This window comes from Oncorhynchus kisutch, linkage group LG29 (assembly GCF_002021735.2).
Source record: "Oncorhynchus kisutch isolate 150728-3 linkage group LG29, Okis_V2, whole genome shotgun sequence".
Lineage (NCBI taxonomy): Eukaryota > Metazoa > Chordata > Actinopteri > Salmoniformes > Salmonidae > Oncorhynchus > Oncorhynchus kisutch.
In genome coordinates, this window is record NC_034202.2 from 7,771,690 (window position 1) to 7,788,820 (window position 17,131).

General features: G+C 47.6%; 1 protein-coding gene across 1 annotated transcript in view; it reads right to left on the reverse strand.

Annotated features, from left to right (window-relative positions):
- Positions 1-1,251: 1,251 nt before the first annotated feature.
- Positions 1,252-17,131, reverse strand: part of arsb (arylsulfatase B) — a 43,886-nt gene continuing 28,006 nt past the window's right edge. The window contains exons 7-8 of the mRNA XM_020466154.2: positions 2,353-2,511; positions 1,252-2,107 (exon numbers count right to left, since the gene is read on the reverse strand). Coding sequence (XP_020321743.1) covers positions 1,839-2,107; positions 2,353-2,511 — 428 coding nt within the window. The 3' untranslated portion in view covers positions 1,252-1,838. The remainder of the gene's footprint in view (positions 2,108-2,352; positions 2,512-17,131) is intronic.

Below are 17,131 nucleotides of genomic sequence, written 5' to 3' on the forward strand. Positions count from 1 at the left end.
GTTTAGCCCCCACGTTGAGGAGATAAGTGGGAGGGACTACACTCTAAACTAAATCAATGTTTAGCCACCAAAGTGCTGTGCATCTCCCTTCTGACATACAGAATATTTGAGGACGTCTTTCTTCCGTTGACTCTTTGACAAAGGACATATATGATGCGGTAAAAATCCGGGCCATGCAACTGTCATCTTTTGTTATTTCTAAACGTCGCTAGCGGTACAATTTGTCCCTCTCCTGCGGTCAATCAGCTCACATTACAGGCCAAGTGTCAACGGTCACGTTGGTGACCAGGCCGTCAGCCCTCCACAGGCGGCGTTTCCTGTGACTACCCAGCATGCTGCTGGCCGGAGGGAGGTCAAAGGGCGGGGTGAGGGGGGGGGTCATAAAGTGTCTGTAGAGGAAATGCGTTTCTTAGAGATGGAAATGGTCACTGGGGGGAATGTGTGTACATCGGTTTGTCTGCACTAACAAGTGTACTTCATATTAACATGATATTACGCTGAGAGGGTCTCACATGTTAATATATCATTGGCTCGTTGAACCATATTCTCTTTAGACACCTAGCACAGAGTTAGAACTTCAAGTGAATCCAAACATCACACAAGGCTGCTCTCTGATAGTGAGACAGACAGTGGATGTTATGTCTCTGGCCATACCAGCAGGATCTGGGACATTCCTCATGTTTCTAACCTCTGACCCATAAAATACTCCTAACCCATTTAGCACCTATTTATAAACTCCTAAGACAACCACAGCAGGAGTTAACTGACCCCAATCATATGCTTGTTATTACACGAAGCTAAGTTATACAACTAGCGAAAGGATCTTACTGTTACCACATACCAGTATTTATATCCAAACCCACTTACATGAAACCCATTCACACGATAAATCATACATTCAGGGATAAGTCAAAGTGGGAACCAAACCCACAACCCAGCTGTTGCTGATACCATGATCTCACCATCTAAGTATGGGGGCTGAACAAGCCCGCGGGTTTCTTCCTGTTGACGGCCCTGTTTGACACCAACACAGGAGGGGACTGGAGCTTTGGTGGTAATACCTGAAGCATTTAGGAGGGTTCTGACGAATCAGCGACATGTGGTAGCTAAGCCCCGTTGACGTAACGACTCGGACTCAACTTGCCTAATGAACGACAGGGACAGTAAACACGTCACATTCATTCAGGCACTAATGAAGTGTTACAAAATATTTTTTGAACCTTTCTTTTTTACTGCACACATAACAAAATAGTTATTGTACATGAAAAGGTTTATTTGATGTAAGAAGTGCACAGTCAGATGTAGCATTTGAAACATCTTCACTTTGACGGGTACTGTGTATTCCCTGCTTGGGCCATCCATGAAATACATCAAAACTAGCTTCTATTCGGTAGGCAGCCTAGTAGTTAAGAGCGTTGGGCCAGTAACCGAAAGGTTCGAATCCCCGAAGCCGACTAGGGGGAAAATCTGTCGATGTGCCCTTGAGGCACGTAACCCTAATTCCTACCGTAAATCACTCTGGATAAAGAGCGTCTGGTAAAACAACTAAAAGGGAAATGTATTTAAGGAACATCATGACCTGATTTGAGTTTTGTTGCACCATAAAACATCAAATGGCACCTTTTAAAGTGACTCGATAAAAACACCAGACAGCCTCTCTCACACAGACATACACACAACAGCACACGCATATACGGATGCAGCATACCCACCCTACCAACCAACCCACCCACCCGGAGGAAAAGTGACCATTGAGATCTTGAATACTATTCATGTCTCTTCATAGCTGGAATCTGGGACTTTACACTTCTCCTTCATCGTCATCCCCACCATTGTGTCTATTCCCAGGGCCCCCAGGCTCCAGTGCCAGGGTCACACCTGGGGTCGTCATCAGGGAAGGTGATTGGCTGAGACCTCTGCAGGTAGTGGCCTAGTCTCCTGAGGAGGTTGTCCACCACGTTGGGGTGCTGGTCAGACACCTCATCCCTTTCTTCTGGGTCCGCCTCCACATCAAACAGCATCACAGGCTTCAGAGGATTAACAGAAGCAGAACTGTTGGTTCCAGAACTGTTCTCCAAGCCTGGACGGGTGAACCATCGGTCACAGCCTGGAGGAGGGACGGTGGAGAAATATGAAATATAGCAGGGACGTGTGTGTGTGTGTGGCTGTGCGTGTGTCTGTGCGCATACAATCGGTGAATATACTACCCTCATGCTATATTGCTACATGCTACAGAGATCGAAACTAATAAAAACCCAGTCACACTTTACTTCCTCCGCCGACCAAACGCACCCGGCAGTTATGATGTGTCAGCTATGAGGTGTCATAAACTGACAGAGACAAGCTAGTTACCTGGGTAGCCAGTCAGCAGCTTCCACTGCATGCTGCGGATGGCAGCGTGGATAGACACGTTGAAGCCTGAGTTGGACCAGGACCAAGGGTTGGAGGTGGAGCCTCCACGCCTCACTGGAGCATTAGAGACAGGCAACCCCTGGGAAGCACTGCCTGGACCTGGGAAGAGGGAGGACGGAGCGGGAGGAAGGAGAGCGGGAGAAAGGGGAAAGGAGAGAGAGAGAGAGAGAGAGAGAGAGAGAGAGAGAGAGAGAGAAAGAGAGAGAGAGGGGAAAGGAGGGAGAGAGAGAGAGAGAGAGGGGAAAGGAGGGAGAGAGAGAGAGAGAAAGAGAGAGAGAGAGGGGGGAAAGGAGAGAGAGAGGGCAGGGGAGAGAGAGAGATGTTGGAGAGGAGGGAGAGAGAGTGAAATAGGGGATGGACGATAACGGAAGCCAATCTATATTTCCCCAAACACTCTAGTATAATAATAAGAGAGGGAAAGTGGAAATTGCTGAAAAACGTAGCAGTGGTCGACCACTAGACACAAAGCGCTCACTGTAAGAGAGACTAAAGAGGAAGTGAAGTAGAGAGGCCGAGACACTGAGCACTGCAGCATACCTGAGAATGGGCTAGACGTAGGCTAGGCAGGCCGTATAGAAAGATGTGTGAAAATAAACAGAGCAATGAGAAAGAGCTCTTTCTTCCCCGCAGGCCAAACAATGAAGCAGCAGGAATGCAGAAGGCTTTTGTACTTTGGCTAAAATGTGGAATTCAAGGTGTGAGATCTCTCTGGACTCGCACAATTTCTGGGGTCGGACTGGGAAGAATTGGCCCTTCCCTTTGATGCCAAGGTCAGCTACTGGGTAGAGCAGAGTGGGCAGTCGGAGTACCAGCTCACTTCAAACAGAAACGGAAACTTGTTTTGATTCAAATGAGAGAAGACTGATGATGAGAAGGATTGAGACCAGAGAGTCCTTATATTACACAGATAACGGATTCACTGCTCCTCAGGTTAAGATCGAACGGCCCTCGGTTTGCCTCATCAGATTCACCACATCAGCAGTACTTCCCCACTCCTGAGGTACAGTGGGGCAAAAAAAGTATTTAGTCAGCCACCAAATTGTGCAAGTTCTCCCACTTAAAAAGATGAGAGAGGCCTGTCATTTTCATCATAGGTACACTTCAACTATGACAGACTAAATGAGAAAAGAAAATCCAGAAAATCACACTGTAGGATTTTTAATGAATTTATTTGCAAATTATGGTGGAAAACAAGTATTTGGTCACCTACAAACAAGCAAGATTTCTGGCTCTCACAGACCTGTAACTTCTTCTTTAAGAGGCTCCTCTGTCCTCCACTCGTTACCTGTATTAATGGCACCTGTTTGAACTTGTTATCAGTATAAAAGACACCTGTCCACAACCTCAAAGAGTCACACTCCAAACTCCACTATAGCCAAGACCAAAGAGCTGTCAAAGGACACCAGAAACAAAATTGTAGACCTGCACCAGGCTGGGAAGACTGAATCTGCAATAGGTAAGCAGCTTGGTTTGAATAAATCAACTGGGAGCCATTATTAGGAAATGGAAGACATACAAGACCACTGATAATCTCCCTCGATCTGGGGCTCCACGCAAGATCTCACCCCGTGGGGTCAAAATGATCACAAGAACGGTGGGCAAAAATCCCAGAACCACACGGGGGACCTAGTGAATGACCTGCAGAGAGCTGGGACCAAAGTAACAAAGCATACCATCAGTAACACACTACGCCGCCAGGGACTCAAATCCTGCAGTGCCAGACGTGTCCCCCTGCTTAAGCCAGTACATGTCCAGGCCCGTCTGAAGTTTGCTAGAGAGCATTTGGATGATCCAGAAGAAGATTGGGAGAATGTCATATGGTCAGATGAAACCAAAATATAACTTTTTGGTAAAAACTCAACTTGTCGTGTTTGGAGGACAAAGAATGCTGAGTTGCATCCAAAGAACACCATACCTACTGTGAAGCATGGGGGTGGAAACATCATGCTTTGGGACTGTTTTTCTGCAAAGGGACCAGGACGACTGATCCGTGTAAAGGAAAGAATGAGGGCCATGTATCGTGAGATTTTGAGTGAAAACCTCCTTCCATCAGCAAGGGCATTGAAGATGAAACGTGGCTGGGTCTTTCAGCATGACAATGATCCCAAACACACCGCCCGGGCAACGAAGGAGTGGCTTCGTAAGAAGCATTTCAAGGTCCTGGAGTGGCCTAGCCAGTCTCCAGATCTCAACCACATAGAAAATCTTTGGAGGGAGTTGAAAGTCCGTGTTGCCCAGCAACAGCCCCAAAACATCACTGCTCTAGAGGAGATCTGCATGGAGGAATGGGCCAAAATACCAGCAACAGTGTGTGAAAACCTTGTGAAGACTTACAGAAAACGTTTGACCTCTGTCATTGCCAACAAAGGGTATATAACAAAGTATTGAGATAAACTTTTGTTATTGACCAACCGTTATTGACCAACCATTCCACCATAATTTGCAAATAAATTCATTAAAAATCCTACAATGTGATTTTCTGGATTTTCTTTTCTAATTTTGTCTGTCATAGTTGAAGTGTACCTATGATGAAAATTACAGGCCTCTCTCATCTTTTTAAGTGGGAGAACTTGCACAATTGGTGGCTGACTAAATACTAGCCCTCCCCCCACTGTACATCCACATTAGGCTGGTAGTGAGCTCTGTTGTAGTCTGGGTACCAGTTATTTTTTTGGCTGACACTCCACTACTTAGAAAAGAATGCCTGTCGGTTTAATGCTGTTAAAAACAACCCTCCCAACATTCATTTTGTATGTGTAGCTACCCACAAGCCCTTGTTCTCCTCTCTCTGAGATGCAACAAGCACAAACTCATTTCTTAGTTCATGGCTCCCGCTGTAACATGACAGACATTTAAAACACGTCCCATCTCAGACCACATGACGAGCGACATTCAAATCTATTGATCCGCTTATGAATGATGTGTGGGCTTTCCTCACAAGCTAATTGTTATCACATGCATTCAGTTAGACAACTGGTGAATACCCCCGCCCAGATTCTTAAGTGTGCTGCATTGCAGATTTGATTGGATCCAGCCAAGCGGAGGTTGAGTAAATGTGAAAGGGTTTGGGGTGATTTTGAGGTAGAGTTTTACGGTTTGGTGCCAGAATGCCAGTGCTTCACAGGCAGACAGAGGCCCCGGGAAAGTCCCAAATCATCCCAGCTATATCCATTATCTCCAACCCAAAGGATAGCATGGGATTTAAGCAATATGGTGGAAACTGAACCTGTAGCCTATCACCATGTTAGAAGTGAAGGTGAACGTTGGTGAGAAGGTCAAGGGTCACAGGGGTAATGGGCTTGTATAGTAGAGGACATGAATATGAAGGATTAGCCTGAATCATATATAGGGCGAACACTTAGAATACTAAGGAGACCAGAGCAGCCTGTTCTAGAGTTTGATGTTCCCTCCTTTACCCTCATCACACTGTGTTCCCACCCCCCCCACATACTCGTTTACTCTTATTTCCCCTCTCTCCGCAGGAACGACAGAGTGCAGCAGACGGCGAGGGCCTCTACATCTGGAACCAACTGCACAGCGGGACCAGTCCCAAATTGGACGGGGGAAGAAAGGAGGAGAGGGGGTGGAGAAGAGGGAGGAGGGGAAGAAAGGAGGCGGAAGAGGTCGGGAGAGAAGTGAGGGGGGAGGGTGTTAGGGAGAGATATGGAGAGAGGGGGGGAGAGAAGAAGAGCAGGCGGAGAGGGAAGAGAAGAGAAGGAGGGAAGAGAAGGAGAGAAGGGAGGGGGGAGGGTGTTAGGGAGAGATATGGAGAGAGGTAAGAGGGGGGGAGAGAAGATGGGAAAGAGGAGAGCGGGGGGGAAAGAGGAGAGCGGGGGGGAAGAGGAGAGCGGGGGGGGAAGAGGAGAGCGGGGGGAAAAGAGGAGAGAGCGGGGGGGAAAGAGGAGAGCGGGGGGGGAAAGAGGAGAGGCGGGGGGGCAAGAGGAGAGCGGGGGGGAAAGACGAGAGCGGGGGGACAAAGAGGAGAGAGCGGGGGGGAAAAGAGGAGAGAGCGGGGGGGCAAAGAGGAAGAGCGGGGGGGTGAAAGAGGGAAGCGGGGGAGAAGAGGAGAGGCGGGGGGAGACAAGGAAGGAGCAGCGGGGGGAGAAAGAGGAGAGCGGGGGGGAGAAAAGAGGAGAGGCAGGGGAGAAAAGAGGAGAGAAGCCGGGGGCGGTGAAAGAGGAAAGCGGGGAGGTGAAAGAGGAGCAGAGCGGCGGGGGTGAAGAGGACGAGAGCGGGGGGGTGAAAGAGGAGAGCGGGGGGGAGAAAAGAGGAGAGCAGGGGAGAAAAAGAGAGAGCGGGGGGGAAAGAGGAGAGCGGGGGGGAAGAGGGAGAGAGCGGTGGGAAAGAGGAGAGAGCGGTGGGGAAAGAGGAGAGAGCGGGGGGGAAAGAGGAGAGAGCGGGGGGGAGAGGAGAGCGGGGGGTGAAAGAGGAGAGCGGGGGGGAAAGAGGAGAGCGGGGGGGGAAAGAGGAGAGCGGGGGGGAAAGAGGAGAGCGGGGGGGGAAAGAGGAGAGCAGGGGGGAAGAGGAGAGGGGGGGAGAGGAGAGCGGGGGTGAAAGAGGAGAGCGGGGGGGGGGAAGAGGGCGTAAGGAAGGTGGTGGACAGGGGGAGAGGAGGAGTAGAGGGAATAGAGGGGAAGTCAGAGGGATTTGGGGTTTGGAAGGAGTCCAGGATCTCGCTCTCTTTCTCTGCCTAGACGTTTAGAGAACCCCCTCCCTCTTTCTGCCCCACTTAAAGACGGAATCCCTCAGTCAGATAGGAAGAGGGAGGGGAGTGAGGGATTGAAAGAAAGACTGGGAAGAAGGGATTCGACAGAGGAAAAGTGGGAGAAAGAGGAAGATGTAATCTGTCTTGTCAAACAGAGAAAGAGAGGGGAAATGTGAATTAGAGGAAGAGAGGGGGAGAGAGAAAGAGGGGGTGGGAGATTGACAGAGGAATGAGAGAGTGAAAACGGGAGACAGAATCCCTCGTCAAATAGAGCAAGAAAGAGAAGGATGTGGAATGAAAGACAAGAAAGAAATCCCTAGAATGTGATGAATAAAGGAGAGTGGGGTCTCCTGCTAGAGACAACACAGGGAGAAGTGTGCTGGTCACTGTGGTTACAGGGTTCCAACTTCCCACTAACTAATGAATGAATACATTAAGACATGAATGTATGGGGCAGAGAAGTTATTATCGTATGAGATGTTCAAACCTTCAAAAAGTGTAGCTTCGGGGCACAACATCAGGCGTGTGTGTATTGGTTGGACTCCCCGAGTTGTGCATCGTTCTGGTGAGCAACTGTAGATATCAGGCAAGGTGACGCAAGTGCACCAGGGTGGCTACTAGCTCGTTTAGATCTGCTACCTGCCGTTGACATGACTCTTCTGAACAAGTCGTAGGATCAGTCTGGATTGTTACGGTGTGAAGGCTTTCCTCTCCGTATCATAAACTCCATCATTTACTTCAGGATCAGTCAGCGAGGAAGCCAAAATCAGAAAGTCAATTGGCTTATGTCAGTATAGCTGTTCTTGTGTCAGTATGGCTGCTACCTCCCAGGCACCTCAGTGTTGTAATTTCTAGACTCAAGGCAGGTATAAACCAATCATGTGCCAATTGCTTGAGTCCTTGCCTGGCTGGGACACCCTGGGCCAAGGAAAGCAGCGCTAGCCTTGAACCGGTGGCCATTCAACAGATCTCTGTTCTGAAAACAATAAAAGCCTCTTAATAACAATCAGGGGTTTGAAAGTTGGCTGGTTTCCTGTAGAACCTCCAAGAACCAATGAGCTGAGCTGCTAAATCTCCACGGAAACACCAGAAAGGGGGTCAACTCCAATGATGTCATACATTCACATACAGTACAGTCAAATAAGGATGTTTCTGGTTAACTCACACTCTCCTGCGAAAGGGATGCCATAAGTTGACAAAGTAGATCAAAGCGATGATGTACTGTAACATACAGCAGATTTTTGCGTATCCTATCAGTTTGGTGATTGAAACATTTATGCTTGAATGACAGGCAGACAAAAATAGTCTGGGGGTATTTAAGGGAGTGAAGCCAAGGTAGCCTCCCTTGTTGTCTAACTAGGTGTAGAAGAAGAGAACACGATCTCTACTCCACTGCACAGCCCTTTGTTCAACACAGTCAGACACCCTGACCTCTGACCAGGGACCCGCACACCCCTCTGAGAAGGAAGTGGTTAGCGCCACCTAATGTTAAGTGGTTAAGATGAGAATGAGAGTGCTCCATTGTGGTTCAAGGCGGGGGTGGGGGGTCCGGCAGTCACAAGACCCATTTCCTGGAATCCCCCCAACAAATCACACACACACACCTTCTCAAACATCAAGTTTCTACATTGTTTTGGAGAATTCATTGTTACCCTGTGTGTGTGTGTGTGTGTGTGTGTGTGTGTGTGTGTGTGTGTGTGTGTGTACACTGATTGATCAAATCAAATCACATTTTATTTGTCACATGTGCCGAATGCAACTTGTGTAGAGTTAAATGCTTACTTATAAACACTTTCCCAACAATGCAGAGTTAAAAAGGAACAAGAAAAAAAGGAAATAGTAACGAGGTTATATAGGAGTACCGGGACCGAGTCAATGTGCAGGAGTACCAGGTAGTAACGAGGCTATATAGGAGTACCAGGTAGTAACGAGGCTATATAGGAGTACCGGGACCGAGTCAATGTGCAGGAGTACCAGGTAGTAACGAGGTTATATAGGAGTACCGGGACCGAGTCAATGTGCAGGAGTACCAGGTAGTAACGAGGTTATATAGGAGTACCGGGACCGAGTCAATGTGCAGGAGTACCAGGTAGTAACGAGGTTATATAGGAGTACCGGGACCGAGTCAATGTGCAGGAGTACCAGGTAGTAACGAGACTATATAGGAGTACCAGGTAGTAACGAGGTTATACAGGAGTACCAGGTAGTAATGAGGCTATATAGGAGTACCAGGTAGTAACGAGACTGTATAGGAGTACCAGGTAGTAACGAGACTATATAGGAGTACCAGGTAGTAACGAGGCTATATAGGAGTACCAGGTAGTAACGAGACTATATAGGAGTACCGGGACCGAGTCAATGTGCAGGAGTACCAGGTAGTAACGAGGTTATATAGGAGTACCAGGTAGTAACGAGGTTATATAGGAGTACCGGGACCGAGTCAATGTGCAGGAGTACCAGGTAGTAACGAGGTTATATAGGAGTACCGGGACCGAGTCAATGTGCAGGAGTACCAGGTAGTAACGAGGTTATATAGGAGTACCGGGACCGAGTCAATGTGCAGGAGTACCAGGTAGTAACGAGACTATATAGGAGTACCAGGTAGTAACGAGGCTATATAGGAGTACCAGGTAGTAACGAGGTTATATAGGAGTACCGGGACCGAGTCAATGTGCAGGAGTACCAGGTAGTAACGAGACTATATAGGAGTACCGGAACCGAGTCAATGTGCAGGAGTACCAGGTAGTAACGAGGTTATATAGGAGTACCGGGACCGAGTCAATGTGCAGGAGTACCAGGTAGTAACGAGACTATATAGGAGTACCAGGTAGTAACGAGACTATATAGGAGTACCGGGACAGAGTCAATGTGCAGGAGTACCAGGTAGTAACGAGGTTATATAGGAGTACCGGAACCAAGTCAATGTGCAGGAGTACCAGGTAGTAACGAGGCTATATAGGAGTACCGGGACCGAGTCAATATGCAGGAGTACCAGGTAGTAACGAGACTATATAGGAGTACCGGGACAGAGTCAATGTGCAGGAGTACCAGGTAGTAACGAGGCTATATAGGAGTACCAGGTAGTAACGATACTATATAGGAGTACCAGGTAGTAACGAGACTATATAGGAGTACCAGGTAGTAACGAGACTATATAGGAGTACCGGGACAGAGTCAATGTGCAGGAGTACCAGGGAGTAACGAGGCTATATAGGAGTACCAGGTAGTAACGATACTATATAGGAGTACCAGGTAGTAACGAGACTATATAGGAGTACCGGGACAGAGTCAATGTGCAGGAGTACCAGGTAGTAACGAGGCTATATAGGAGTACCGGAACCAAGTCAATGTGCAGGAGTACCAGGTAGTAACGAGACTATATAGGAGTACCGGGACAGAGTCAATGTGCAGGAGTACCAGGTAGTAACGAGGTTATATAGGAGTACCGGGACAGAGTCAATGTGCAGGAGTACCAGGTAGTAACGAGGCTATATAGGAGTACCGGGACCGAGTCAATATGCAGGAGTACCAGGTAGTAACGAGACTATATAGGAGTACCGGAACCAAGTCAATGTGCAGGAGTACCAGGTAGTAACGAGACTATATAGGAGTACCGGGACAGAGTCAATGTGCAGGAGTACCAGGTAGTAACGAGGCTATATAGGAGTACCGGGACAGAGTCAATGTGCAGGAGTACCAGGTAGTAACGAGGCTATATAGGAGTACCAGGTAGTAACGATACTATATAGGAGTACCAGGTAGTAACGAGACTATATAGGAGTACCGGGACAGAGTCAATGTGCAGGAGTACCAGGTAGTAACGAGACTATATAGGAGTACCGGGACAGAGTCAATGTGCAGGAGTACCAGGTAGTAACGAGACTATATAGGAGTACCGGGACAGAATCAATGTGCAGGAGTACCAGGTAGTAACGAGGCTATATAGGAGTACCAGGTAGTAACGAGGCTATATAGGAGTACCAGGTAGTAACGAGGCTATATAGGAGTACCAGGTAGTAACAAGGCTATATAGGAGTACCAGGTAGTAACGAGGCTATATAGGAGTACCAGGTAGTAACGAGGCTATATAGGAGTACTGGGACCGAGTCAATGTGCAGGAGTACCAGGTAGTAACGAGGCTATATAGGAGTACCGGGACAGAGTCAATGTGCAGGAGTACCAGGTAGTAACGAGACTATATAGGAGTACCAGGTAGTAACGAGGCTATATAGGAGTACCAGGTAGTAACGAGGCTATACAGGAGTACCAGGTAGTAACGAGGCTATATAGGAGTACCAGGTAGTAACGAGGTTATATAGGAGTACCGGGACCGAGTCAATGTGCAGGAGTACCAGGTAGTAACGAGGCTATACAGGAGTACCAGGTAGTAACGAGGCTATACAGGAGTACCAGGTAGTAACGAGACTATATAGGAGTACCGGGACCGAGTCAATATGCAGGAGTACCAGGTAGTAACGAGACTATATAGGAGTACCGGGACAGAGTCAATGTGCAGGAGTACCAGGTAGTAACGAGGCTATACAGGAGTACCAGGTAGTAACGAGGCTATATAGGAGTACCAGGTAGTAACGAGACTATATAGGAGTACCGGGACCGAGTCAATGTGCAGGAGTATGAGGTAGTAACGAGACTATATAGGAGTACCAGGTAGTAACGAGGCTATATAGGAGTACCAGGTAGTAACAAGGCTATATAGGAGTACCAGGTAGTAACGAGGCTATATAGGAGTACCAGGTAGTAACGAGACTATATAGGAGTACCAGGTAGTAACGAGGTTATATAGGAGTACCGGGACCGAGTCAATATGCAGGAGTACCAGGTAGTAACGAGACTATATAGGAGTACCGGGACCGAGTCAATGTGCAGGAGTACCAGGTAGTAACGAGGCTATATAGGAGTACCGGGACCGAGTCAATGTGCAGGAGTACCAGGTAGTAACGAGGCTATATAGGAGTACCAGGTAGTAACGATACTATATAGGAGTACCAGGACAGAGTCAATGTGCAGGAGAACCAGGTAGTAACGAGGTTATATAGGAGTACCGGAACCAAGTCAATGTGCAGGAGTACCAGGTAGTAACGAGGCTATATAGGAGTACCGGGACCGAGTCAATATGCAGGAGTACCAGGTAGTAACGAGACTATATAGGAGTACCGGGACCGAGTCAATGTGCAGGAGTACCAGGTAGTAACGAGGCTATATAGGAGTACCAGGTAGTAACGATACTATATAGGAGTACCAGGTAGTAACGAGACTATATAGGAGTACCGGGACAGAGTCAATGTGCAGGAGTATGAGGTAGTAACGAGACTATATAGGAGTACCAGGTAGTAACGAGGCTATATAGGAGTACCAGGTAGTAACAAGGCTATATAGGACTACCAGGTAGTAACGAGGCTATATAGGAGTACCAGGTAGTAACGAGACTATATAGGAGTACCAGGTAGTAACGAGGTTATATAGGAGTACCGGGACCGAGTCAATATGCAGGAGTACCAGGTAGTAACGAGACTATATAGGAGTACCGGGACCGAGTCAATGTGCAGGAGTACCAGGTAGTAACGAGGCTATATAGGAGTACCGGGACCGAGTCAATGTGCAGGAGTACCAGGTAGTAACGAGGCTATATAGGAGTACCAGGTAGTAACGATACTATATAGGAGTACCAGGACAGAGTCAATGTGCAGGAGTACCAGGTAGTAACGAGGTTATATAGGAGTACCGGAACCAAGTCAATGTGCAGGAGTACCAAGTAGTAACGAGGCTATATAGGAGTACCGGGACCGAGTCAATATGCAGGAGTACCAGGTAGTAACGAGACTATATAGGAGTACCGGGACCGAGTCAATGTGCAGGAGTACCAGGTAGTAACGAGGCTATATAGGAGTACCAGGTAGTAACGATACTATATAGGAGTACCAGGTAGTAACGAGACTATATAGGAGTACCGGGACAGAGTCAATGTGCAGGAGTACCAGGTAGTAACGAGGCTATATAGGAGTACCAGGTAGTAACGATACTATATAGGAGTACCAGGTAGTAACGAGACTATATAGGAGTACGGGGACAGAGTCAATGTGCAGGAGTACCAGGTAGTAACGAGGCTATATAGGAGTACCAGGTAGTAACGATACTATATAGGAGTACCAGGTAGTAACGATACTATATAGGAGTACCAGGTAGTAACGAGACTATATAGGAGTACCGGGACAGAGTCAATGTGCAGGAGTACCAGGTAGTAACGAGACTATATAGGAGTACCGGGACAGAGTCAATGTGCAGGAGTACCAGGTAGTAACGAGACTATATAGGAGTACCGGGACAGAATCAATGTGCAGGAGTACCAGGTAGTAACGAGGCTATATAGGAGTACCAGGTAGTAACGAGGCTATATAGGAGTACCAGGTAGTAACGAGGCTATATAGGAGTACCAGGTAGTAACGAGGCTATATAGGAGTACCAGGTAGTAACAAGGCTATATAGGAGTACCAGGTAGTAACGAGGCTATATAGGAGTACTGGGACCGAGTCAATGTGCAGGAGTACCAGGTAGTAACGAGGCTATATAGGAGTACCGGGACAGAGTCAATGTGCAGGAGTACCAGGTAGTAACGAGACTATATAGGAGTACCAGGTAGTAACGAGGCTATATAGGAGTACCAGGTAGTAACGAGGCTATACAGGAGTACCAGGTAGTAACGAGGCTATATAGGAGTACCAGGTAGTAACGAGGCTATATAGGAGTACCGGGACCGAGTCAATATGCAGGAGTACCAGGTAGTAACAAGACTATATAGGAGTACCAGGTAGTAACGAGGCTATATAGGAGTACCAGGTAGTAACGAGGCTATATAGGAGTACCGGGACCGAGTCAATGTGCAGGAGTACCAGGTAGTAACGAGGTTATATAGGAGTACCGGGACCGAGTCAATGTGCAGGAGTACCAGGTAGTAACGAGGTTATATAGGAGTACCGGGACCGAGTCAATGTGCAGGAGTACCAGGTAGTAACGAGACTATATAGGAGTACCAGGTAGTAACGAGGCTATATAGGAGTACCAGGTAGTAACGAGGTTATATAGGAGTACCGGGACCGAGTCAATGTGCAGGAGTACCAGGTAGTAACGAGACTATATAGGAGTACCGGAACCGAGTCAATGTGCAGGAGTACCAGGTAGTAACGAGGTTATATAGGAGTACCGGGACCGAGTCAATGTGCAGGAGTACCAGGTAGTAACGAGACTATATAGGAGTACCAGGTAGTAACGAGACTATATAGGAGTACCGGGACAGAGTCAATGTGCAGGAGTACCAGGTAGTAACGAGGTTATATAGGAGTACCGGGACAGAGTCAATGTGCAGGAGTACCAGGTAGTAACGAGACTATATAGGAGTACCGGGACAGAGTCAATGTGCAGGAGTACCAGGTAGTAACGAGGTTATATAGGAGTACCGGAACCAAGTCAATGTGCAGGAGTACCAGGTAGTAACGAGGCTATATAGGAGTACCGGGACCGAGTCAATATGCAGGAGTACCAGGTAGTAACGAGACTATATAGGAGTACCGGGACCGAGTCAATGTGCAGGAGTACCAGGTAGTAACGAGGCTATATAGGAGTACCAGGTAGTAACGATACTATATAGGAGTACCAGGTAGTAACGAGACTATATAGGAGTACCAGGTAGTAACGAGACTATATAGGAGTACCGGGACAGAGTCAATGTGCAGGAGTACCAGGTAGTAACGAGGCTATATAGGAGTACCAGGTATTAACGATACTATATAGGAGTACCAGGTAGTAACGAGACTATATAGGAGTACCGGGACAGAGTCAATGTGCAGGAGTACCAGGTAGTAACGAGGCTATATAGGAGTACCGGAACCAAGTCAATGTGCAGGAGTACCAGGTAGTAACGAGACTATATAGGAGTACCGGGACAGAGTCAATGTGCAGGAGTACCAGGTAGTAACGAGGTTATATAGGAGTACCGGGACAGAGTCAATGTGCAGGAGTACCAGGTAGTAACGAGGCTATATAGGAGTACCGGGACCGAGTCAATATGCAGGAGTACCAGGTAGTAACGAGACTATATAGGAGTACCGGAACCAAGTCAATGTGCAGGAGTACCAGGTAGTAACGAGGCTATATAGGAGTACCAGGTAGTAACGATACTATATAGGAGTACCAGGTAGTAACGAGACTATATAGGACTACCGGGACAGAGTCAATGTGCAGGAGTACCAGGTAGTAACGAGACTATATAGGAGTACTGGAACCAAGTCAATGTGCAGGAGTACCAGGTAGTAACGAGACTATATAGGAGTACCGGGACAGAGTCAATGTGCAGGAGTACCAGGTAGTAACGAGGCTATATAGGAGTACCGGGACAGAGTCAATGTGCAGGAGTACCAGGTAGTAACGAGGCTATATAGGAGTACCAGGTAGTAACGATACTATATAGGAGTACCAGGTAGAAACGAGACTATATAGGAGTACCGGGACAGAGTCAATGTGCAGGAGTACCAGGTAGTAACGAGACTATATAGGAGTACCGGGACAGAGTCAATGTGCAGGAGTACCAGGTAGTAACGAGACTATATAGGAGTACCGGGACAGAATCAATGTGCAGGAGTACCAGGTAGTAACGAGGCTATATAGGAGTACCAGGTAGTAACGAGGCTATATAGGAGTACCAGGTAGTAACGAGGCTATATAGGAGTACCAGGTAGTAACAAGGCTATATAGGAGTACCAGGTAGTAACGAGGCTATATAGGAGTACCAGGTAGTAACGAGGCTATATAGGAGTACTGGGACCGAGTCAATGTGCAGGAGTACCAGGTAGTAACGAGGCTATATAGGAGTACCGGGACAGAGTCAATGTGCAGGAGTACCAGGTAGTAACGAGACTATATAGGAGTACCAGGTAGTAAAGAGGCTATATAGGAGTACCAGGTAATAACGAGGCTATACAGGAGTACCAGGTAGTAACGAGGCTATATAGGAGTACCAGGTAGTAACGAGGCTATATAGGAGTACCAGGTAGTAACGAGGCTATATAGGAGTACCAGGTAGTAACGAGACTATATAGGAGTACCGGGACCGAGTCAATATGCAGGAGTACCAGGTAGTAACGAGACTATATAGGAGTACCAGGTAGTAACGAGGCTATATAGGAGTACCAGGTAGTAACGAGACTATATAGGAGTACCGGGACCGAGTCAATGTGCAGGAGTATGAGGTAGTAACGAGGTTATATAGGAGTACCGGGACCGAGTCAATGTGCAGGAGTACCAGGTAGTAACGAGGCTATACAGGAGTACCAGGTAGTAACGAGGCTATACAGGAGTACCAGGTAGTAACGAGACTATATAGGAGTACCGGGACCGAGTCAATATGCAGGAGTACCAGGTAGTAACGAGACTATATAGGAGTACCGGGACAGAGTCAATGTGCAGGAGTACCAGGTAGTAACGAGGCTATACAGGAGTACCAGGTAGTAACGAGGCTATATAGGAGTACCAGGTAGTAACGAGACTATATAGGAGTACCGGGACCGAGTCAATGTGCAGGAGTATGAGGTAGTAACGAGACTATATAGGAGTACCAGGTAGTAACGAGGCTATATAGGAGTACCAGGTAGTAACAAGGCTAACAGGAGTACCAGGTAGTAACGAGGCTATATAGGAGTACCAGGTAGTAACGAGACTATATAGGAGTACCAGGTAGTAACGAGGTTATATAGGAGTACCGGGACCGAGTCAATATGCAGGAGTACCAGATAGTAACGAGACTATATAGGAGTACCGGGACCGAGTCAATGTGCAGGAGTACCAGGTAGTAACGAGGCTATATAGGAGTACCGGGACCGAGTCAATGTGCAGGAGTACCAGGTAGTAACGAGGCTATATAGGAGTACCAGGTAGTAACGACACTATATAGGAGTACCAGGACAGAGTCAATGTGCAGGAGTACCAGGTAGTAACGAGGTTATA